Source organism: Xenopus laevis, chromosome 7S, assembly GCF_017654675.1.
Source record: "Xenopus laevis strain J_2021 chromosome 7S, Xenopus_laevis_v10.1, whole genome shotgun sequence".
Lineage (NCBI taxonomy): Eukaryota > Metazoa > Chordata > Amphibia > Anura > Pipidae > Xenopus > Xenopus laevis.
In genome coordinates this window covers 30336437-30360278 of record NC_054384.1, presented here as the reverse complement: position 1 = coordinate 30360278, position 23842 = coordinate 30336437, and the positions used below count along the sequence as shown (strand labels likewise).

General features: G+C 38.8%; 1 protein-coding gene across 1 annotated transcript; it reads left to right on the top strand.

Annotated features, from left to right (window-relative positions):
- The first annotated feature begins 1200 nt into the window (after positions 1 to 1200).
- On the top strand, positions 1201 to 14611 carry sar1a.S (secretion associated, Ras related GTPase 1A S homeolog). The gene is given in 7 exon segments (NM_001094215.1): positions 1201 to 1373; positions 8496 to 8568; positions 8656 to 8775; positions 10787 to 10852; positions 10942 to 11045; positions 12236 to 12367; positions 12934 to 14611. Coding segments are annotated over 6 exon segments (597 nt in total). The 5' UTR covers positions 1201 to 1373; positions 8496 to 8510; the 3' UTR covers positions 13051 to 14611.
- The last annotated feature ends 9231 nt before the right edge of the window (positions 14612 to 23842 follow it).

The window sequence follows — 23842 nt, the reverse complement described above, 5'->3', positions numbered from 1 at the left end:
CCCGCCCTGCTAACCTTAATATCGCCAACAGCGTTCGGAGGGGGTGCACAATTTCACTCTCTGCGCTAGAAAAGCCGAATTTCCGATTTAAAAACCTTAATTCTGCTCTTAAAGTTACAGGAGCAGCTTTTTGCCGCCCCTGGTAACTTATGGGCAGCTGCCGCCTGAGGCAAGGTACTCATTTGCCTCATGGCTAGGGTTGGCACCTTTTATAAAAAATTTTACCGGCTGCTGGGGGCGGGGCCTCAAATGGGCAGGGTGTGATGTCAAAAGGGGCGGGCGTGATGTCAAAAGGGGCGGGGCCACGCGACGGAGACCCGCGGACGCTAGAAGAGGCAAAAAAAAGGTAAGTTGCAGGGGATTGGGGGCAGGCTGAGGGCTCCTTTTGATCGTATTACAAATTTTCAGCGGCAGCTACATTGCCGGTAAATTTGTAAAACCGGCACCGGCCTTGGCAGGTATTTTACCGGCTAGGCCGGTAAAATACCGGCCGGGTGGCAACCCTACTCATGGCAGAAACGCCCGATTGGATTATTGTACATAGTTCTAGTGAAAATTGGTCACAGGCAAGGTAAAGGTTGCACAGATAACCTGTTGCAAATGGCTTCCTATTATTAGTGGTGATATAACAAGCAGACGCAATTTGTGCCAGATAATGTAATGGAAAAGAGTGGTCTTAAATGTAGTAGGGGTACTAGTCTGACATCAGGAGCGTGTTGATGCACTCTGCATAGGGTTGCCACCTGGCCGGTAAAAATGATGGTTGATCCCAATGTTATTAATATGGAACAAAAAAAAAATATATAGGAAGGCCGGTATTTTTTTCCAGAAAAGGTGGCAACCCAAGCTGGTTTCCAAAGTACAAACCAGCCAAAGGCCCAAATCTGTACCTTGGCTAGTTCATACTTTCAAAACCAGCCTGGGCTTTAAATTTGATACTGTTAAACCCCGAACCTGGCAACCCTGGCTGAGCTTCAACCTGTTTGTTATGCAGTTTCTGGGAACTCCCTGAGACATTCTGACGTGACGCAATCAACTCTACATCACGTGGCTTAAAGAACAGCCACGCAGCCTGACCGGTTGATTTCCTGCAGGCAGCAGATTTTGCGCATGCGCTACTAGGTGACACGCATCCCTTTGCAATCTGGGCATGCGTTTGATGATGACGTTGGGTGATCAAAAGCTGTGCGCTTGCGCAATGTAGCTAGGCGAAGTCAGCCTCTTTCCTGTTGTCAAACCGGGCTGCCCTATTTTCTACGTATTTCCGGTGTGCGGTATATACACTCTTACTATCCAAGAGAGTGTTGAAAGCCCCGGGCCGGGAGACGCCGCCACCGGGAACAGAACGGGGAGAAGCCGAGAAACAGTAGAAGGTAAAGGCGGGCTGTGAGGGAAGAAGATGTGGGGTAGTAGAATAAAGGCTGGAGTGTTGTATTTAAATACGCACAGTCACCGGCTAGGCTGGGGCTTTATCTTTACGGGAAGTCAGATGGGGGAATGAAACGACACAAATGCTGGCGCGACGCTATTAATTATTGTGACAGTCGGGTCCGTCCGCCCTGAACCCCCAACCCTTCTTCTCCTGCAACTCCCATTGTAGTTCAGCTGCGCCCAACAGACTGACACCCCACTGTTATGCTGATGTCAGGACTAGCCAGAAGATCAGGTGGGTGAGTAGTAAAGAACCAGACAGACATCTACAGGGCTTTTCTATGCAGCCACCTGTTGTCAGCTACTTGCCATTATCCAGCTTTATGTTTCACCCCTCAAACGTTCCTTTGTATTTGTGGCTCTCAAAATACTTCTATAAACAGCCCAAATCCATGGACAACAAGCTTAGCAACTTCACTGGGGGCTGGCTCAAAGAAGCAGGAGGGAGGCCTACTGAAATGGACTCATAGCTCACATATCTGTCCCCAAGGGAACCAAAAGATCGAGCAAATAAAACTTTTGTGATGTCTTAATTTATGTTTAGAGAGAGGAACAAAGTATTGCTTTATAAAAACAACCGGCCCATTGAAGATGCCTTATTTTTAATCTTGGAAAGACAAATTGCCAATGAGAAACCGATGGGGAACAGTTGTGATCATAGTTACATAGTCAGGTTGAAAAAAGACAAAGTCCATCAAGTTCAACCCCTCCAAATGAAAACCCAGCATCCATACACACACCCCTCCCTACTTTCACATAAATTCTATATACCCATACCTATACTAACTATAGCGTATCACAATAGCCTTTGATATTATGTCTCTCCAAGAAATCATCCAAGCCATTCTTAAATTCTGAATCAGCATCACAACATCACCCGGCAGTGCATTCCACAACCTCACTTTCCTGACTGTGAAGAACCCCCTACGTTGCTTCAAATGAAAGTTCTTTTCTTCTAGTCTAAAGGGGTGGCCTCTGGTACGGTGATCCATTTTATGGGTAAAAAGGTCCCCTGCTATTTGTCTATAATGTCCTCTAATGTACTTGTAAAGTGTAATCATGTCCCCTCGCAAGCGCCTTTTTTTCCAAAGAAAACATCCCCAACCTTGACAGTCTGCCCTCATAATTTAAGTCTTCCCTCCCTCTAACCAGTTTAGTTGCACTTAGTCTCTGCACTCTCTCCAGCTCATTTATATCCCTCTTAAGGACTGGAGTCCAAAACTGCACTGCATACTCCAGATGAGGCCTCACCAGGGACCTATAAAGAGGCATAATTATGTTTTCATGCCTTGAGTTAATGCCCTTATTTATGCAAGACAGAACTTTATTTGCTTTAGTAGCCACAGAATGACACTGCCCAGAATTAGACAATGTGTTATCTACAAAAACCCCAAGATCCTTCTCATTCAAGGAAACTCCCAACACACTGCCATTTAGTGTATAACTTGCATTTATATTATTTGCCAAAGTGCATAACCTTGCATTTATCAACATTGAACCTCATTTACCAGTTTGCTGCCCAGTGTTCCAATTTAGACAAATTACTTTGCAAAGTGGCAGCATCCTGCATGGAACCTATAGTTCTGCACAATTTAGAATCATCTGCAAAAATAGAAACAGTACTTTCAATGCCCACCTCCAGGTCATTAATAAACAAGTTGAAAAGCAAGGGACCTAGTACAGAGCCCTGCGGTACTCCACTAACAACACTGGTCCAATTAGAAAATGTTCCATTTACCACCACTCTTTGTGGTCTATCTTTCAGCCAGTTCTCTATCCAGGTACAAATACTATGTTCCAGGCTAACATTCCTTTATTTAACCAGTAACCTTTACGTTATGTTAAAGCAACTGGAAAAATATAGAGATCTTGTTCAGAGCTCCGTCCTATTGGCAGTGAGGATAACTAAGTGCAGGTCATGCATAAATCTGTGCATGTACATTTGGACGGCTTCAATTTGCACAGCAACTATTATTTAGAATTTTAGATCAAGACTATACAATGCTGGCATCCTTTGTACTACAGTGCCCCTTTCAAAGATCACACGTCTGTAGGGCTGCAGTTAGAGGATGACCTTTATTTAACCAAAGCTGGATAACTACACATATACTGCCGAGACTCCTGTAACCACAGCTAAAAATGCAACCCCACTTGTCCTACTCAACAGGCAACTTTGTGTGATCACAGTTCCCTTTGTGTGAAGCAATATCAATTTAAAGTGCTGAAACTGTAAAATTGTGAACTAAAGACAAACTCAAATGGGGTTTAAGTGGTAAAATCATGCTTCTGAAGTGTCATATAAATGTTACAAGCAAGACATTTTCCAGGGTAAGTTTTTCCCTGTAGTGATAATAGTCTTGCTTGTAATACTTAAAGCTATAAGCATCTAACAACAAGCTTTCCATGGTAAGGCAGTTGCTGTTTGCCAGCCATAAATTATATTAAGAACATCAGCAATGTCAAAGGATGTCAGTATTGTGACATCTGGCAACAAGTCACCTCTTATTATAGCTTTATTGGCAAGCCTACATATTGACAAATGAATGCAAGTCCTTTACATCCATATTGTGTTGAGCTTTAATGGGAAATTTTGATCCCCCTATAAAAATCATAACAGCTGTATGAGTTGCTAGAGAGGTTCTGGGTCCTGCTGATTGGGACTGTTGAGTGTATGTTTTGTGTAAAGGTCTCTCCAGTATCTAAACTGGACAGCAAACTCTATGTCTATGTTTTTTTTTTTTTTTTACACGGTGTATAACTCTGGCACAGGAATCTGTCTGAAAAATGGTACTCTTGATTCATGACATTTAGGGGCACATTTACTAAGGGTCGAATATTGAGGGTTAATTAACCATCGATATTCGACCCTCAATGTAAAATCCTTCGAATATCGAAGTAGAAGGATTTACCGCAAATACTTCGATCGACCCAAGGAAAAATCGTTCAATCAAACAATTAAATCCTTCGAATCGAACGATTCGAAGGATTTTAATCCATCGATCTGAGGATTTTCCTTCGATCGGAAAAAGCTTAGAAACCTTATGGGGAAGGTCCCCATAAGCTAACATTGTAGCTCGGTAGGTTTAAAGTGGCGAAGTAGGTAGTCGAAGTTTTTTTTTAAAGAGACAGTACTTCGACTATCAAATGGTCGAATAGTCGAACGATTTTTAGTTCGAATCGTTCGTAGTCGAAGTAGCCTTTTCGATGGTCGAAGTACCCAAAAAAAAACTTAGAAATTCAAAGTTTTTTTTACTTCGAATCCTTCACTCGAGCTTAGTAAATGTGCCCCTTAGAGTTGAGTCCCAGTCTTGGATGGTTGGTGTGAAACACATTTATTTAATCATGTCGGGGAACACAAGTAAAACTTCTCAGCTGTAACTTTGTTAAAATGGGTTTTCCTAGAGACAGACCATAACTTCAGCAGTTGCGGACAGTCATAATCTGATCACAAATTGGCTGTGAAGAAATAACGTGTAAAATATCTTGATTTTTCTTTATACTTGTTCGAAATCCACTGTTTATTTGATGTTTTTTAGCTGCAAGAAACCTATGAAGTTATTGTTAATGAGCAAATATGAGAAGGTAGTTCAGGTATAATCAGAGAAGTCAATACTGCTGTTATAAGACTAAAAGGAGCTGTAGGTTTGCAAGAACTGTTGTTGTTGTGTTGTGAACACTGCCCCTTTGGCATTGAAATCAGTAAGGGTTTACTGTAGTTAGTATGTAAGTAACAAGTTTCAAAATCTGATGTAAATGTTAGGAGTAAATTGCCGATTTATCGTGTCAGCAATGTTTAGATTAGCAGTAATAGTTAGGCAACGGTATTAGACCTTAAAATGCTTTGTGACAGTACTAAAAAATGTGTAGATCTCCACTGCTGACTGGTATGTTCAGAGCCACAATCTGGAAAACAAACAAAGAAAAATTGCAGTGATTTAGCCACAGTGAGTCTCTGTTCAAACAGCCTATTGTGCATACAGTCCACTGCTAGAGCTGAGTCATGCATATAGAGTCTCATAATCTCCTGTGCCTCTGGAACTCTACCAACCTGCCATTAGATGAGCTCCCCCCATTAATCCGATTCTTACTCTATTATACTATCTTAACTTTGGTTCAGTGCATACACACCTAACCTTGTTTAATTTGTTTTGCACTTTTGTTTATGTGCTTCCTTTACCACATGGACTATATATGCTCTAGTGTTTCAACTCTGTCATGATCTTCTCAGCTCTTATGTATTATATGAAGTGCTGCTTTACTTATATCCTAGACTGTTTTTAGACTTTTATTTTTGTTTGTTAAACCACCCTTTGAGTAATATGTTTCTCGACTGCATAGAAACAAAGCACTCATGCCTCAAAAGCACCCTCTGTTCCTTGCTAAGGGAGTTTTAGCCTGGAGCTGGTTATCCCAGACCATGGTGCACCTTTTGGGAAACTTGAGTTTTAAAATGTTTGTGCTGCTCCTTTGCTATGGTAAAGATTTTCGTTTAAAACATAAATTAATCCTTCTTATTGTTGTTAGCATTTATGTAGCTGCAACCCATGGTTCGTTACAGAATCCCTGCCCCAGTCTCACACACACTATGGACAGTTTAATTGGGTTCTGTTTAGCATTTGGCCTATGGCACTCTGGTATTTTGGTCATGTTGGTGTTATAGCCGATGTCTGCCTGTTTTGAGCACCTGTGTTTTCTGCCAGACATCATTGGTGGTTAAACCTTCCTGTGTGCCATAGACCCTTACAGTTTGGGTGTGGAGGTGGGAGGAAACTGATAGAATTCATAAATGGGGAGAATATACATAATATGTATGTAGTACAGGTATGGGACCTGTTATCCAGAATGCTCGGGACCTGGGGTATTCCGGATTTGGATAATAGATCTTCATAATTTGGATCTTCACACCTTAAGCCTACTAGAAAATCATGTAAACATTAAATAAACCCAATAGGCTGGTTTTGCTTCCAATAAGGATGAATTCAATCTTAGTTTGGATCAAGTACAAGGTACTGTTTTATTATTACAGAGAAAAAGGAAATCATTTTTAAAACTTCGGATTATTTGGATAAAATGGAGTCTATGGGAGACTGCCTTTCCGTATTTTGTGGCTTTTTGGATAACGCATCCCATACCTGTACCATGGTTGGTATCTAACCTGGAAACCTATTTCTGTGCTACTGTGCTGAGGTAAAGCTTTTGTTTCAGGACACATTCGCAATTCAAGATGTATAGTACTTACCCAATAGACCACCTACTACTTTGACTTGCCAGTCTTGCTTTTAGATCTGTATTTGTTTACCCGTGATTGTATTCATTTGCATAAACCAGCTTTTTGTCATGGATATTCCTTCTCTTTAATTGTTTGACTCCTGAAATTGATTTTTAAGTAAATGAACGCATTTTTGGTTAATTGTCCTAAGCAGCCATGTTTAGTATTGTTTTAAAGACAAATTTCACCAAAAAAAAGGATATGTCCTAGGCAGGGGTGTGATCACAATTTAAAGAAAGTGCCTTCTTTGTGTACATTTCATAACCTGCAAACAAGCTTTCATATTACTAGTGTACAAGTGTAACCGGATACTAAATCCTGTTAAACTGTTGCACGTCTCATTTTTCCCAGACACCTTAAACGCTCTTCTTATTAGTTTTTATAAAGATTTAATGCAGATGTTCAGTTTTCTCAGGATAACTGATACCTTTCTATTTGTATTTATATTTCCTTAGCAAATCCATTTCTACATATACAAATATACATAAGCAAGTCGTTTGTGTTATTAAGTACACAAAACAAAGTAAACTGGATTTAAACGCTAAAAATTGCCAAAATCATTTGTAATAAATTCCATAGATCTTTAGCTTTATTCCACTTTCCCTTTTTAAATGGATTGGGATCTGGTCAGATCAGTCACAACATGTGAAAATTAAATTGGACCATTCATACTTTGTGGTTTTGTCTTGTGTGATGACCAGTATGCAGCATGTCATGGAATTCCAATGATCCCTGTCGTAGAGTCCTGCATCGAGTCGGTTGCCCACAGAATACACGCAAAGTGGTAGGGTTTTGGGCAAAGTCCCCGATTCCTTGGCTGTGTAGGCAGTCTGTGGGTAACCAGGTTGGGCTTGATCCCTCCCTTGTGGTTCCTCCAGTTTTCAATTTTATTTTTATTTTTTTGCGAAGATTGGACGTCGGAGTGATGTCACTTGCAATCAAATGTGACATCCCTTACAGTTTCAAGTTCCCCTGGGTCATAAGGTTAGTTGGCCTATTGCGGGTTGGATGGCAGGAACATGAGGGTCAAATTGCAGGTGTGGGTTGCGGTTATGGGTTTAAAAAAACATTATTCACTTTTAAAACCTAAATAATTGCAAAAAACTGAAAAGATATAATAGTTGCATATAATTCCCTTTGATTTGCCGGATCTTGTTTGCAGTCAAGCCCTTTTTTTTTTTTTTTTGCCTCTAGACAATTCATCTTAAATATGTGTCTCAGGGGGTTGGTAGATGTTAATAATAAATCCTGGTATTCTTCCTGTTACACACGCCTTAATTTGTTATTACAAGTATTTATATATTCAGTTCATTTGTATTTTATTTTTTGTTCATTTAGCCTATTTTGCTGATTATACCAGGTTTAAATACAAAGCAAGGCAAACTGCCACCCTCCTAGCATCTGCTGAGATTTCAGGCAGTTGTACCTGCTGAGAGATGCACTTCACTTTGCTGGCAGCAGTTGCCCAGACCTTGTAAAGAATGAAGCTAGAGTTATTCTATCTTGTGTGCTAGGCTTCTGAACCATCCTGTGACCACCACAGCCTTTTAGTAGTAAAGATCTGTGCCTTTGAATATACCCCCAGTAGCTCTCAATCTTTTCCAGGATGGAGGGCTATCTTACATCTTGTATAGTTTGTTAAACGCTGCTGTAAAATCTACTTTCTAAGCTGTTTCATAATATGAAATATATAGCCTAGAAATCACATGTACTTGTACAGACTACTGAATTGATTATGCATTCTTACCTATGAAGTCTGTGATCAATATACTGTTTTTTTCCCCTTTTCTTTTAGGATAAAGTTTCAGAAATGTCTTTCATATTTGACTGGATTCATAACGGCTTCAGCAGCGTGCTGCACTTTTTAGGTAAAAGTCCATCCTAGGTTTCAGATTGTCTGCATTCCTAGTGATCTTCGTAAGCAACGTTAATATGTATTATCTTTATTTTTTCAGGATTATACAGGGCATCTGGGAAGCTAGTATTTTTAGGCTTGGACAATGCTGGAAAAACCACACTGCTGCATATGCTAAAAGATGACCGGCTCGGTCAGCATGTACCTACACTACATCCAAGTACGTACAATAATAATGAAATGTTTCTTGCTTATCTGTTTTGTCTATTATATTATAGGAGCCTTAATATCACATTTTAGTCAATATACACACAAAGTTAAAAGTACTTCATATAAATATACCACTCCAATAGCTCGATCTGAAATGCTAATCATTGTCTATTAAATCCTCTCCTTCGGATTAACAGTCTAAGCCCAGCATATCGCATTTGATATATAGTGGATAGACCCCATTATATGTAGATGTGGTCATATGTTCATGTACTAGCTATTAATCACATATTTACTAACTGCGTAATGCTCATTGATTGATCAGCCATTCTGAGCTGGGCTTAGACTGTTAACTGTCAACCCCTGCCTTATGTAAGTCCATGCCCCTATCTAATTTGGAAACTTGCTTTATGAATTTAGTTTTATGTATCAAGAATGTAGTGTCTGACTTTGTAAGCTTATGATGTTGTTAATGCATTGGTACCTTTCCAGCAACAACTATAAATTGTATTGAAAGCATTTGCTGTTAGAAAGTACATTACTTCTATCCATTAGGGATGTCTCCATCAGCAAAATCTAGTCGCTGATCCCCAAATGTTTAAGTAATAGGAGCTTGAACTCCCAATTGATAATTTGTACCCTAGTTTTCCAGTGGAGAAGTATGTTTATTGGGGGTTATGTTTTCTTTCTAAACTAAGAGACACACATTTGGTAAAAGCACAACCAAACAGGCACAGTAAATGCTACCTGCAAATTTGATGTGGTTTGTTACTGGAAACCAACTCTAGTCTGATTTTAGTAGTTATATTTTCTCTAAACAAAGATAGAAATTATGGGGTTATTTTATATCTCTAAATGGATAAATAGGGGAGCGGAAGATGTTTTGCATGCTGTGTTTACACTAAGATTTCACAATCTTAAGGAAGATGTAGTGTTTCCAATCAGCTGCTTGTGTATCACTTGTTTGCTAGATATAGTAGTGGGCTAGACTTAGCTGTTTTGTTGGATCACATGAGTGTAAAGTACTGAATGCAGAGTTCGAGAGGATGTGATGGTTGTGACAGAAATAGGGCAGATTGGTGTCTTATTCTAAAATATGATCACAACTGATCTTCACATTAAACACATTTAATGATTTTATTTTGCTCCAGCTTGAACAGTTTGCTAAGGGTTCTACTGCATATTGGCAAGACCAGCTGTCAGGGTTACCATTGTCAAAGGGCATCAAACGGATTCTGTCGTGATTTTTATGGTGTCGTTTTTATTCCTAAATTACAATGTTTACACTGTAAATAATTCCCTCTACAACATAAAATTTCATTCCTGAACCAGCAAGTGTATTTTTTTTTTTTATTTATAATATTGTTGTGTAGGCAGCCATCTCAGGTCATTTTGCCTGGTCATGTGCTTTCAGAAAGAGCCAGCACTTTAGGATGCAACTGCTTTCTGGCAGGCTGTTGTTACCCCTACTCAATGTAACTGAAGGTGACTCAGTGGGCTGTGGCTTTTACTATTGAGTGCTGTTCTTCGATCTACCAGGCAGCTGTTATCTTGTGTTAGGGAGCTGTTATCTGGTTACCTTCCCATTGTTCTGTTGTTAGGCTGCTGGGGGGAAAGGGAAGGGGCGATATTACTCCGACTTGCAGTACAGCAGTAAAGAGCGACTGAAGTTTATCGGAGCACAAGTCATATGAATGGGGGCAGCTGGGAAACTGACAATATGTTTAGGCCCATGTCAGATTTCAAAATTAAATATGAAAAAAATCTGTTTGCTCTTTTAAGTTATCACAGCTTAATTAATAATCTTTTCTGCAGACCTCACATACTTTTTATGGTTAAAAAAAACAATACATCCAGCTAGAGTATCCACTTCTATACATTGAGCTGGTGTGCTTATTTGATCTACTTCTATTTTAAGCTTGTTTTGATGAACGCATCCATACATGTTTGCTGTAGAACGTTTAATTTTTTCAAAACATACTGTACACACTAATACTGACACAGTGATCTTTTCAATGCAGCATCCGAAGAGCTGACCATTGCAGGGATGACCTTTACCACATTTGACCTAGGTGGACATGAACAAGGTATGGGTTACTCTCTGTTATGACATATGTTGTCCTATTTTTTATTATTATTTTTTTAATCTCACTGATGTTCACTTCTTATTGTCCAGCTCGTCGGGTTTGGAAAAATTACCTGCCAGCAATCAATGGAATTGTCTTTCTTGTGGACTGCTTAGATCATGGGCGCCTTATGGAGTCTAAAGTTGAGCTCAATGTAAGGAACAAAATGCTGCTTATTTGAAACAAAAATGCTTCTTGTTGAGGAGTGGCTTGAAATGTGCATTGTTTTCTTGAATTGATGTTTATGAAATAATTATGGTCAGTTGATTAAAGAGCTGTGCCTAAGCAGCTTTTATATTCCTTGTTATATATATCCTATGTTAAATATGCATGTAAGGCTTTTCCTCTATCAGTGCAGAGAGTGCAGGTCAGCGTTCTTCACTTCAGCTATCTTGCCTATTTAATTTCTGTAAATGAAGTGGGCAAGATGGTGGCACTGGTGATTTCTTCATTTTTGTGTCTGTTAGAGAAAATGGTCATTTTTTTTAGAATTATGCAGTTCTGGGTACTATATAATAACACTTTTTTTTAAAGCAGTGTTTATTCAGTTTAGTGGTGGTGTTTTGGGAATAAAAAGGCTTAGGTGGCATACCATATTTCCTTAAACTGGAAACAATAAGATAAGGACATAAACACAAGGGAATACCTCTCCTGGATAGAATGTTTTTAGAATTTTCCGAATTATAAATACAGCTGCTTTTACTTGTTTTGATTTGGTAATGATTTGGATTCATGATGTTAAATGCTATAATAGGTTAATTATGCTGTAGCTGCCCAGTAACTCATAAGCTTTGCTAAGAACTCTAGACTAGCACTAAAACTAAATTGGTCAATGTACTAGACCAACCACCTTCTTGCTACTACATAAATCTGCCAGAGTAATACTTTTCTAAACATGGCAATCCGCTCCATGAAATTCCCTTTATCCTATAGTGTTATCTTTCTCCTTAGTCAATGGAAAGAAAGTTTCTCCTATCTTCTGCTTGAGCAATCTGTACTCCACAGGAACAGTGGCTAATTAAAAGAAAGTTATAAATATCGACATATGAATATTTTACTGTGACTTTTCAGTCCTTTCTTGGACCTTTCTCAAGGACCCTTAAGCCCCTACCCCAAAAGGCTGACAATCACCATTTTATGTCAGTGGATAATGCCTGTATTTTATATAAATTTGAAGCACAAACAATATAGTGAGCTTGATTATGAGATACAACCTGTTGACCTTCACCAAGCGAACGAAAGCAGCATGCAGTATCAAAGCTCTTTGTATTTTGTCAAGAGTATGTAACATGGAATAGCAAAGAGACACTAATGGGTCTCCTTAAATAATCTTCTTTTCTATAGGCACTCATGACGGATGAAACAATATCTAATGTGCCAATTCTCATCCTGGGGAACAAAATCGACAGGCCAGAAGCAATCAGTGAGGAAAAACTTAGGGAAATCTTTGGATTATATGGACAGACCACAGGAAAAGTGAGTAAAACAAAAAGAAGTGTTCTAATTTTCTCTCTCCCCTTGTTTTGGAGACCCTATATAGTTTTATCAGAAATGCATTATTAAAATGTTATATTATAAAGGACATCTGCTATGAAGTCCACAGCCATATTATCTCTGCTGCACAGCTAATTGCCATCCCTCCATTTTTTTTTTTTTGTGAGGTTTAAAGCGGAGGCTTTCAACTTTATTTGCTCAAGTCCCTCTTTAAAATTCACCATTTAGTTAGTGCCCTCCCCAGGTATTCTGTAAGTAATTGTTAGTATTGTGTCATTAAAGCAAGATGATAAAGATCAAGCCAGCAGTTAAAATAATAATGTACCTTTTTTACCTTAGTAGAATAAAATTTGTTTATTTCACAGGCCTTTAAAAAAATTTAGCAAACAAGGGTTACTGAGTGCAAATAGGATCAGAGATCCCTGCTGGGAAGTGCAGCTTACAATCTAAAATGTACAGAAATATGCAACATAATGCTTGTGCAAGTATTTACTAGCCTGATTGATGTAAAATAGATCAAGTCTTTAAGTCTTGTTCCTAATCCACAGGGTAATGTGCCACTGAAGGACCTAAATGCTCGCCCAATGGAAGTGTTTATGTGCAGCGTGCTCAAGAGGCAAGGATATGGTGAAGGTTTCCGTTGGCTGTCCCAGTACATTTACTGAATTGTTTCCCTTCCCCTCACTACTTTTTCCTTTCCATGGATCGGCAAGAAAATAAAAACAAGGTTATGCCGAGTTCTACTCATCTGGACTTTATCCTGACGGACTTCTCTTTCAGAGTGAGGCAGACTCACACAGGCAGTGATTAACACAATGCAACAACCAGGAGTCTTGTGGGGAAACTTTGCTCTGATCAAGAGTTAATTGATTTCGAAAGAAAACAAGTCTATTTTTTAAAGAATGTTCATGTAAACTGTGCCCCTTCAGCTTTTTTTTTTTTTTTTCTTTTAAATCACTTTGTTTGGTCCAGAGTTTGTGTTAGGCTTTTTTTTTTTTTAATCTACGTATTTAATGGTATTTAGATATTTCACAACAACAACGCTGAAGTTTCATGACCTTAGAAGTCCGCAATAAACATACTTTTGCGCTGGCATGCTCTTCAACAGTGATTTTGCTTTGGCAGCATGCCTGATTTCTGAATGTTGGTGGAGGTAAATAACAGGAGCCTCAACAGCAGCCAATACTTCATTGGTTTTTGCTGAATAGAGTGAAAATTAGCAGAGGTCATAGTAACACAGACACTTGGTTTTTCTATAGGTGCATAAATTAGTTTTTGCCTGGTTTTTAATATAGTATAACCATCTCCAAAAATAAGATGTAAGGGTGCATGCCCCCCCCCACAAGGAACTGTATACTATGAGCACTTAAATAATTTAATACATATAGTTGTTATGATGGCAATTTCTAAAGAATATGCTATAAAGAAAGTGTGACAGTGCCGTTTCAGTGCCATGGGGAATTAAAATGGAATACTTTCATAGATAATTGTTGTATTTTAATATACACAACCCTTCTCTGTAGTCCATTTTTTGGACTGAAATTTTGGAAAGCACTGGTGTGGCATACCGTATGGAGCTGTTTGTAGACATGCTGTGATGTCAGCCGGTCATAGTCTACCTTTTGGGCAGAAATTGCTGTGCATCAATTTTTACATGCTGTGGGCCAATTATTTGCCATACTGCAAGTTTGAGGTGTTTGTCATCCAATGATGATGTCATGCAATGATGATGTCATACAGAGAACTCTGTGGGGCCCTTTGGCAGACTTGGGGACAATTAGTGAGGGTCAGATCAGGCCGTGGGCTTCTGATTGAATGGCCGTGGTCTAAACCAAAAACTCAAGCCCTCTGTTGCGATTACATAATTTTTCTTAGACTAGGTAGAGCTATGTTAATATAACATGCAGAAAGGTGTTGGCGTGACAGTTTCTTGCATACTGGTAAAGTCTTATTGGTAACGTTTTACAATAAGGGATAATCTAATTCGAATATAATAGTCTATATTAACATGCTTGTGAGTAAGGATATTTCTTTGGCAAGACAAAACCCATTTCTGTCCATTCTCTGTAAATGGACCTGAATGCAAGAATATTTTGATCTATTAGAATAATCTGTTTAATATAAACCATACTGTGCTTCACAATAAAGCCCTGGTTTTCTTTTCTTGCCAGCATTTAATTGCAACACATTTATCTAGAACTAAAATAAAATGGTCATGTGATAATACATTGCACATCTGTATGTTATTTTAAGTTTTGGAACTGGGTAGTTTACCATGTAGGATTCCCTTTTCCCATTCTAACCTTCTTATATAGCCTGAATTTGTTGATATTGGGTTGAATTCATCTGACCCTCACCTTTAACAACGGCCCCAGTCCATGAACTAGCCCCACAGCATGATGGAACCTCCACCAAATTTGACAGTAGGTAGCTGGTGTTTTTCTTGGAATGCGGTGTTCTTCTTCTGCCATGCAAAGTGCTTTTTGTTATGACCAAATAACTCAATTTTTGTCTCATCAGTCCAAAGCACTTTGTTCCAAAATGACTGTGGCTTGTCTAAATAAGCTTTTGTATACAGAGTGCAGAAAGGGCTTCTTTCTCATCACCCTACCATACAGATGTTCTTTGTGCAAATTGCGCTGAATTGTAGAACGATGTACAGATACACCATCTGCAGCAAGATGTTCTTGCAGGTCTTTGGAGGTGATCTTTGGGTTGTCTGTAACCATTCTCACAATCCTCCTCATATGCCGCTCCTGTATTTTTCTTGGCCTGCCAGACCTGGGTTTTACAGCAACTGTGCCTGTGGCCTTCCATTTCCTGATTACATTACTTACAATTGAAACTGACAGTTTAAACCTGAGATAGCTTTTTGTAGCCTTCCCCTAAACCAGTGCTGTCCAACTTCTGTGTTATCGAGGGCCAAAAATTTTCTGGCCTACATGGTGGAGGGCCGATAAACCACACCCATGTTACCACAAGACCATATCCACATTAATTGTGGTAGCACACCAAAAAACCAAATGGTTGGTGCTCACTGCAGGGATATCACTTATCACTCATATGTGGAAAAAAAAAAACTTTTTCATAAGACTGTATATTCAACATTATTCAACGATATTATATTGGACCTGCAAAACATGCTTCTGTTTTTAAACAAGGTTATGCGGCATTTTCTGTGGTGGTGATCACATGGCTACAGTAAAACTGATGCGATTAGGCAAGCACTATGCTGTAAGGCAAATTCTGTCCACAAATTCCACTTGTATTTTAGTCTTTAATTTATGATGTTCACCGTATACATGTTTATAGTTATGACCCCAGGAACAATTGTGTAACACTGTGAGGCAGATTTATTAAGGGCCGAATAGTAAAATTGAGTTTTCGAATAGTTTTTAGTGTCATAATTCATACATTTTTAATCCCCTAATTCGAATGTAAATTTGAATCTGAGATTTATCACACCTTGGCCATGGAAACATTTCTAATTTGAATAATCGACACCTGCCAAGTTAATTTACAAGTCAATGGCAGAGATCCGTTGACCCATTTGAATATTTTCATTGCCTTCCTGACATGATTCAAATTTGATTTGAATTTTCAGGTCGGGACTATTCGATTGAATATTATTCAAGTTTTTTCTTAAATAACCTCCCATTTGAGTTGAGTATATTCAAACTTAAATAGAGTAAAAAAAATTCACATAAATTCGAAATTCGACCTTTGATAAATCTGCCCTTGTATATTGCTGTAAAGATCTCTATACATTCGTGGTATCTGCTCCATGAGTTTTTATAGCAAGGAAGGTGTGCAGGAAAAAGAGCACCATCAGGAGAAATCTCAGGGGAGAAACCTTAAACAAAAACATTTATTGGAATTAAAATCCACTATATTATAGCACATGTTGTATCTCGGTCATAGCAGCAACTACTGACTGTGTATTCAGTCATCTTCCATTATCTTTAATCCTAGGCCGGTCATTTTATTTTTCAGTGCATGTTCTGAGTATATGACATTATTCTTCACTGACTAACGTCCCAGTGTGCCTGTATCACAAGCAGTTGTTTGTAGAAGTATAATTAGGGTTATTATATACTAACCATCTGTGGCTTTAACTCATTGCTTCTTGAAAACAAGATTGTCAATGAATTTTGGCCTTGCTCCATTAAATAACAAAATCAAGCTGTATTCTTACACATCCCCTTACTTTTTAATCCCTGTATTCAATTCATACAGAAATGTAATAGAACAAAAAAAAAATTTATCAAACTAGCCTTTTATAACAGGAATGTACAGCCTTTATCTCCCAAGTTGTTATTTATTTACAGTATTGGGTATGTAAATGTAACGAAGATCATGAAACTTAAAGGTGATATGTAATTTTGTCATATTTTACAACAGGCTGTACATTATTTTATTTAAAATACAAATTTAAAGGAAATAAGTGAAAAACTTTTTGTAAGGATATAGCTGTATTGTACAGGTTGTTGATGACTTGTGATAGCGTTCCCATAAGAAATCCCATGGTCCTATACCCCTGTATGGCCATACCCAGGATCTGCCTAAACCTTGCACTTTTCATGGCAGTCCAAACCCACATTATCCCCCCCAAACGGTTAAGTTGCTGCATGCAAAATGGTGTCCTCAGTTGTAATGTACACTGCTGAGTTCCAAACGGTCTCTGGGAGTAATGTCTGCACAGGATGTATTTGTAGGAAGTAAGTTTGGGTTATCAGAAACAAACAAATCTAGCATCACCATATTCCATATCAGGAGTGGGCTGGAGTAATGTAAAGATCAGCACTCGTGATTGGACTCGTGAAAAGGCAATCTCTGGTGTGATAAAAGGCATGTTACCATCTTGTGATCTAAAACAGGGGTCCCCAACCACCGGGCTGCAGCCCAGAACCGTAACTGGGCCGCCGAACAATGAACGCAGTGTGCCGAATTGGACGCCAGCGCACCCAAATTGGATGCTGGTGCACCGAATTGGACGCCGGCCCATCCAAATTGGACGCCGACCCCATCAACAACCTCCCCAACCCGACCCCCCTATACCCCTCCACGACCCCTCCCAACCCTCTCTTTTTTTGGTCCTCGGGCCATAAAAGGTTGTGGACCCTTGATCTAAATAGGAGAACAATGACAAAGGCACAGTGCCAACAGTAAAGATGAAGGATTAATTATGGTTTTGGGTTGTAATCATTTGAGCTACAGAGTTTAGATCCAGTGCAATCAAACCATGCATATTACAAAGATAATTCTGCATTTGCTACTGTGTGGTAATAGTTTGAGAGACCATTTCTTGTCTATGTAAAATAATGCAATTAGGCACAAGCCTATCCATACAGAATAGGTTTGCTGAGATGCAAACTGAAGAACCTGCAGAGAGCCTTCACCTTCGCCCAAATGAACACTCGACTTGAACTAAAATGCCAACTACACACCAGTCTTATCCCCTAACCTCATTGTGTGGCTGAGTGGAAGCAAATCCACCAACAAAGCTGAAAATATCTCAGCCAAAATGTCAGTCTGAGCAACAGTTGTTGATAATGTCTGGAAATGACTTGAAATGCTGGTGATTAATTTTTGAAGGAAAGAGCACCATCCTGCAACTGCCCAGGATTAGCTGTCAAATACACGACTGTCAGCATTACCTACTTATACATATAGCTTTTTTAGTGGAACACAACTGCATAAAGCTATTCTCAATCCAAACAAGTCTGTGCTTGCCATCACTCTGTGCCACCTTCATTTTTTCTATGAACGTAAATAGTTTGCATCACTGATTGTCACTAAGTGAGCAATTTAAATCTCAGCTGCCACATCATCATTTCTATTTCCGTAGAAGCTCTGATGATGGAAGGCTCGACTAATTAACTAGGCATTTAAGAATGGCTGCAAACCCGCTAAGAGGTCTTCCAAGTAGTATCGATCAGGAAAAGGGGTTGGTTACCTGACTACATGACTCATTTTTCCCACTATGCATTGCATGTGCCGAATAAGTCTGTGAAGAAAGAATCAGAAGCATGCAAGGCATTGTGGGAATTGTACATTTAAAATATTTATCAATCATTGCAAATTATATTTGTTTATACTTTATTTGCCTTTCTAGATTGCTTTGTTTTAAGCAAAATGGAAAATCTGCTAGATAGTATCAATAGCCCTAAGTTTTTATTCTAATTTTCCCTTACTTGCCTTTCTCTTTAGACTACCCCCACTCATATAGTTTAGGGATCCCCAACTTTATTTATGTGTGAGCCACATTCAAATGTAAAATAAGTTGGAGAGCAACACAAGCATGCAAAAAACTCCTGAGAGTTACAGTTATGGGCTGTGATTGGCTATTTGGTAACTATTATGTGCACTGGCAGCCTATAGGAGGCTCTGTTTGGCAGTAAACCTGTTTTTTATGCAACCAAAACTTGCCTCCGAACCCAAAATTGAAAAAGAAGCACCTGCTTTGGTGCAACATCCACTAGGAGCAACATCCAAGGGGTTGGTGAGCAACACATTGTTCAAGAGCTGCTGGTTACCTCCGTAATGCCGCAACATTTTATTTTTGCCATGATACTGTTGCTAATCAGCAATGCCTGGATTATTCCTTACTGGCATCTTGTGGCCTCACACTATATTGCACCGATTGTGACATTTCTGATTGAAGGTAATTTTATGGGAACAAAGCTTAGTTGAGAACGAATGTTAAGGTGGCCATAGATACACCAATGTTATCATACGATTATCTGCGCGTGTATGCTGAGAGACAAGGCGGCCGTTATTGGTAAAAAAGATTTTTCTTACAACCAATGGTTGTTGTACTTGAAACGTTTGAGGAGTTGCTCAGTGGAAACAATTGTATCAACTGTCGCCTCCCTGCAGTCCTCCAGTTAACCAGTTCGGGTGCTTACAGAAAATTGCTCAATTTAAAATACAACTTTTATTTCTCTCATTTAAAAAACAGACCACGCTGCCTAATACACACAACACAACGCTGAAAATCCATTTCAGAGAAGCTGGACCATGTCCATAAAAAACACACACTTTAAAAACATAGGATGAACGAGTGGGGATATTACACAATGGTAATTAACCAGCCACAGACCATAATGGTATTCAAAAAATAAATTCAGTTAACTACAAGCTCAATCAGTTCAATATTCAAATCATTCTGTTATAAGCCATTCTTGTGGCAAAGTGTCACACAGATTGCCCACACCTCCCTTCCGTGTTTTCCCCAGAGATTACTACCTGGCTACGTTGGGAGCGTGTAGGAGCTGGTCCCCTACCGTCCACCTATGCCTCCCGACGCGTTTCATCGGTTATCCGGCTTCTTCAGGGGCATAAGTGAATTGCGCGTGTTCAGTACGGGTTTAAATAGGGTTCCGGTTTCCTTGCAGAGTTGAATGCGCCTTGACTTCCGCATACGTCACGACAGTCATGTGACATTGAATTTCTGCCTACCGATCGCTACAGCGCTGCTTCTGTCTAATGTGCGCATGCCTCTCCCGGAATGCGAAACAGCTACTGATACGATCGCTATACGTTTACCATTGGAACAGTGCGATTGTAGGATATATTGAGCGTCTAAGCTTCTGCCATATTTATTTCTTAGTACGAGGATATGACAGTCCAATTGTGCCCATAGTAGAAATATTACCATCCATTATAATATTTAATTTTTGAGTTGCTTTAGTGCATCTCACTTAAAGCATTATAGTTACAAGGTATTGGGCATATCTGATACACAGTGCATATTTTTATATACAATTTGAAGGCATCAATCTTGCCAGATTTACAAGGTGAAATGGACCCAAATTCAGTTTCCCCAATACTGATGTAGTTATTGAAATAATTAATACTTTAAAGAGAAAAATAAAAATCACAAATAATGAAAATAAAGAATAATGACAAAATCAATTAAGTAATCTTAAATATTATACTATAGGAAGGGACTAAATGTGAAGCCCTCATTCAGGCCTGCAGGTATCTTGGTATTTAACCAATAAATCCATTCCGCTTCACGTTGAAGCAATTTATTATCTATGTCCCCAATTCTGGTGGTAGATTTAATATGTTCCACGGCAGTGAATTTCATTGCTCCATTGTCTCCATTATGGCAAAGATTAACATGGTTGGCAACTGATGTGTTCCTTTTATTACGTACATCTCCCACATGTTCTAATATACGTCTTCTAAACTCCCTTTTTGTTTTTCCTACATATTTCTTGCCACATACACACTCCATGACGTATATTACCCCCATGGTTTTACAATTCATAAACTGTTTAATGACGTATTCATTTATATCAAGTCTACCAATGAATTTGGTGCTTTTGCATACATATGGGCAAGCTAGACAGTCCCCACATCTATAACATCCCTTGGTATTGTGTGATAACCATGTTGATTGCACCGGATTCCTATAATGACTTTGTATAAGTCTGTCCTTTAGATTTTTGCTTCGTCTATAGGTTATTTGGGGGTAGTTTCCAATAACTTCTTTAAGATCTAAGTCTTGTTCGAGAATGTGCCAGTGTTTTTGTAGGATATTGGAGATTTCTTTATATTGACTACTAAAGTCACCAATCAGTCTTATTTGTTGTTTACTATTTGTCGGCTGTTCTAATTTTTTATTATTATTATTGTTCTTTCTGGGGATTAACAGGTTACTTCGATCTGATTCCAAGGCTCTTTTGTACGCTCTTTTTAGACAATTGTGGCTGTATCCCCTCTGTTTGAACCTGTCATAGAGTTTCTTCGCTTCAATTTTAAAATTACCTAGAGTGCTGCATAACCTTCTAACATGAAGGTATTGTCCTGTGGGTATCCCTTTAATGAGATTACTCGGATGTTGACTCTTGGCGTGTAACAAATTGTTAGTGGCAGTGTTTTTCCTATAGACCGAAGTCTGTAAGTTGTTCTCTTTATCCCGGTAGATATGAATATCAAGAAAATTGACTGCCTCATAGCTAATTTCTGAAGTAACTCGTAAATTAATTGTATTTGTATTCAGTTTTTTGAAAAATTCATCAAATTTAGCTGTGGTTCCAATGGTTGTTGGAAAGATCGTAATTGTAGCATGTATGGCCGGCCACCTTAAGGCTGTGGGAAAAAAAGAAAATAGAATCATGAATTTAACACCTCTAACTACTGTATATATTCATAGCTCAACTACGTTTTCTATATGGATCCTGGTTGTTCTGGTTAATTCTGCAGCTTTATAAATAAATTGCAAACGGTGGCTTTGTAGTGAAATATAGAAAGAGGACCTGATGCAATCACAAAGCACCTACATGATGCAGTCGCAATCATTGTTTACTGATTAGTGACATCACTTCTGTTATAACTTGGGGGAGTAAACAACAACAGACTATCTCCTGGTAGAAGGTATAATGTTATGAGTAATTTTTGTGTCAGGGTCCAATGGTTTGTGTGATTATTATTATAATAACGTTTGGATTTTTAATTTACTGCACACGTGAGCTGTCTGAAACAGTGAAGTTGGCAGAAGGCAGTGCCTTTTCAGCAAGGAGCACTGACCCAGCATCTATTGTAATTCTATTTACTAAGGGGGTTGTGTAACACATTGGTAACCCCAAGAATTTGCCTCGACTTCTCCTTGTCAGCTGATTTGTTCCAATGTTATATAAAGCTATAGGTATATAAATGCCTAAAATGGGGGAAAACATTTTTCATAATGAAATATATTTTATATGTGCAAAAAATACCACTCATCTGTAAACCTCCATATGCCCCAAGTTCCCAATATCAAATATGTATAGTTTTATGTTGTTTAGACCCATATAGATAGAAAAATACCCACAACAGTGACAGTACCAAACTTCAGAAACTTGCATACTTTGAATTGCACGACCTCAGCAAACCACCATATATTTTAGTCAATATCACGCATTACCTTCGCCTAAACTAGTCATTTTTCATCAATAAATTGTGAAAATCTAGCCCTAGTTTTCACATAAGACTGATATGCTCTTACACCAAATTGAAAAAAAACAATAAAAACTCGAAATTATTTTGGTCAACATTTGCCGTTGTCAAAAAAGTTTTCCTTTCAGAATAAATAGGGAGATGAGAATCTGGGGCAAATTCACTAACCGGCGGAAATTCGCCAGCGATGGCTCCGTGCACATCACAACACATGGACAACGCTAATTCACAAAGATCAGAAGTTGCGCACAGGGTACAGAACGCCAGCGAAATTACGCTCAGCGGTTCGAAGTTACACTAGCATTGACTTATTAGCATACGGCGTGCAGTTAAAGTACAAGGCTGTATATGCTGCAGCAAATACATTACAATACACAAGGCCAGGGAACCTTAATAAAATTATATAAAGTTGTTATAATGCCCTACACATGTGCTCACAGTACATTTTAGGTGCCATATGTTAGCAAATGTAGGGGGGAAGGAGGGTACCCCAAAAAAAGTCTATCACCCTTTAAATAGGAAAAAACGCCAGTGTTTTTTGGGACTTAGAAAAATTTTCAACTTTTTTTTGAGGAACTCCTATCTACTCTATTGCACTTCGCCTGGTCTGAGGTGGCGAAGGCAAGTCTGGCGATAGAGGTAACGGTCAGTAAAATAAAAATGAAAATTCTGTTGCCAATTTAAATTCACGCCAGCTACCGTTAGTAAAGCCCTTTATTAAATTTCCCCCCAAGAACTGTATAGAGCAGCAGATAATTTATTTTATATAGCAAAGAGAGTAATACAAAAATCTACACAATTTTTATAGGTATGATTAATTGTGTGTATTTCTCAGCTATTTTTTCTATGAATATCTCCATGTTTATAGGTTTCAGGTACTCAGCGGGCAGGTAGCGTTTTCTACACAGAATCCTCTCCCTATGATGTGGCTCTGAAGTAGTGATTCCTGGGATTCCTTTTTTTTTTTTTTTTTATGTTTAAAATATTTTATTTGATTTTCATATTAAGCAAATGAAATCAAAATGACAGCAAATATTATGCAGATAAAGAAAAATACTGCATTCAACACAATGTTATTATCATAAATGTAAAACAGTCAATGAAGAAATATAGAAAAATTAACAAAAACAAATTAAAATTAACTGAGCCAGTGGATGAATATGCAGTAAAAAGAAAAGAAAAAACCCATTATCATTTGGAATGCCGGAGCCCAGGGTCAGACTGGGTCGGTGGGACACCGGGAAAAAAACCCGGTGTGCCCCAGTCCTCATGGGCCCAGACCTGCTCCTCCAGCTGCCCCAGCCAGGGAAGGGAATTGGAGGACGGAAAGGGGGCCCCAGGGACTGCCAGGAGGGCCTTTACTTTTGCAGCCTGGTGGACCTCCAAGGCTCCAGTCCGACCCTGCCGGAGCCGGTTTTGTCATCTGAGTATTGCACAGGTGTTTCTATTGATACTTGATTTCCACAAGATATAAATGATTGGTATCCTATACTGCACTAACTAGATCTT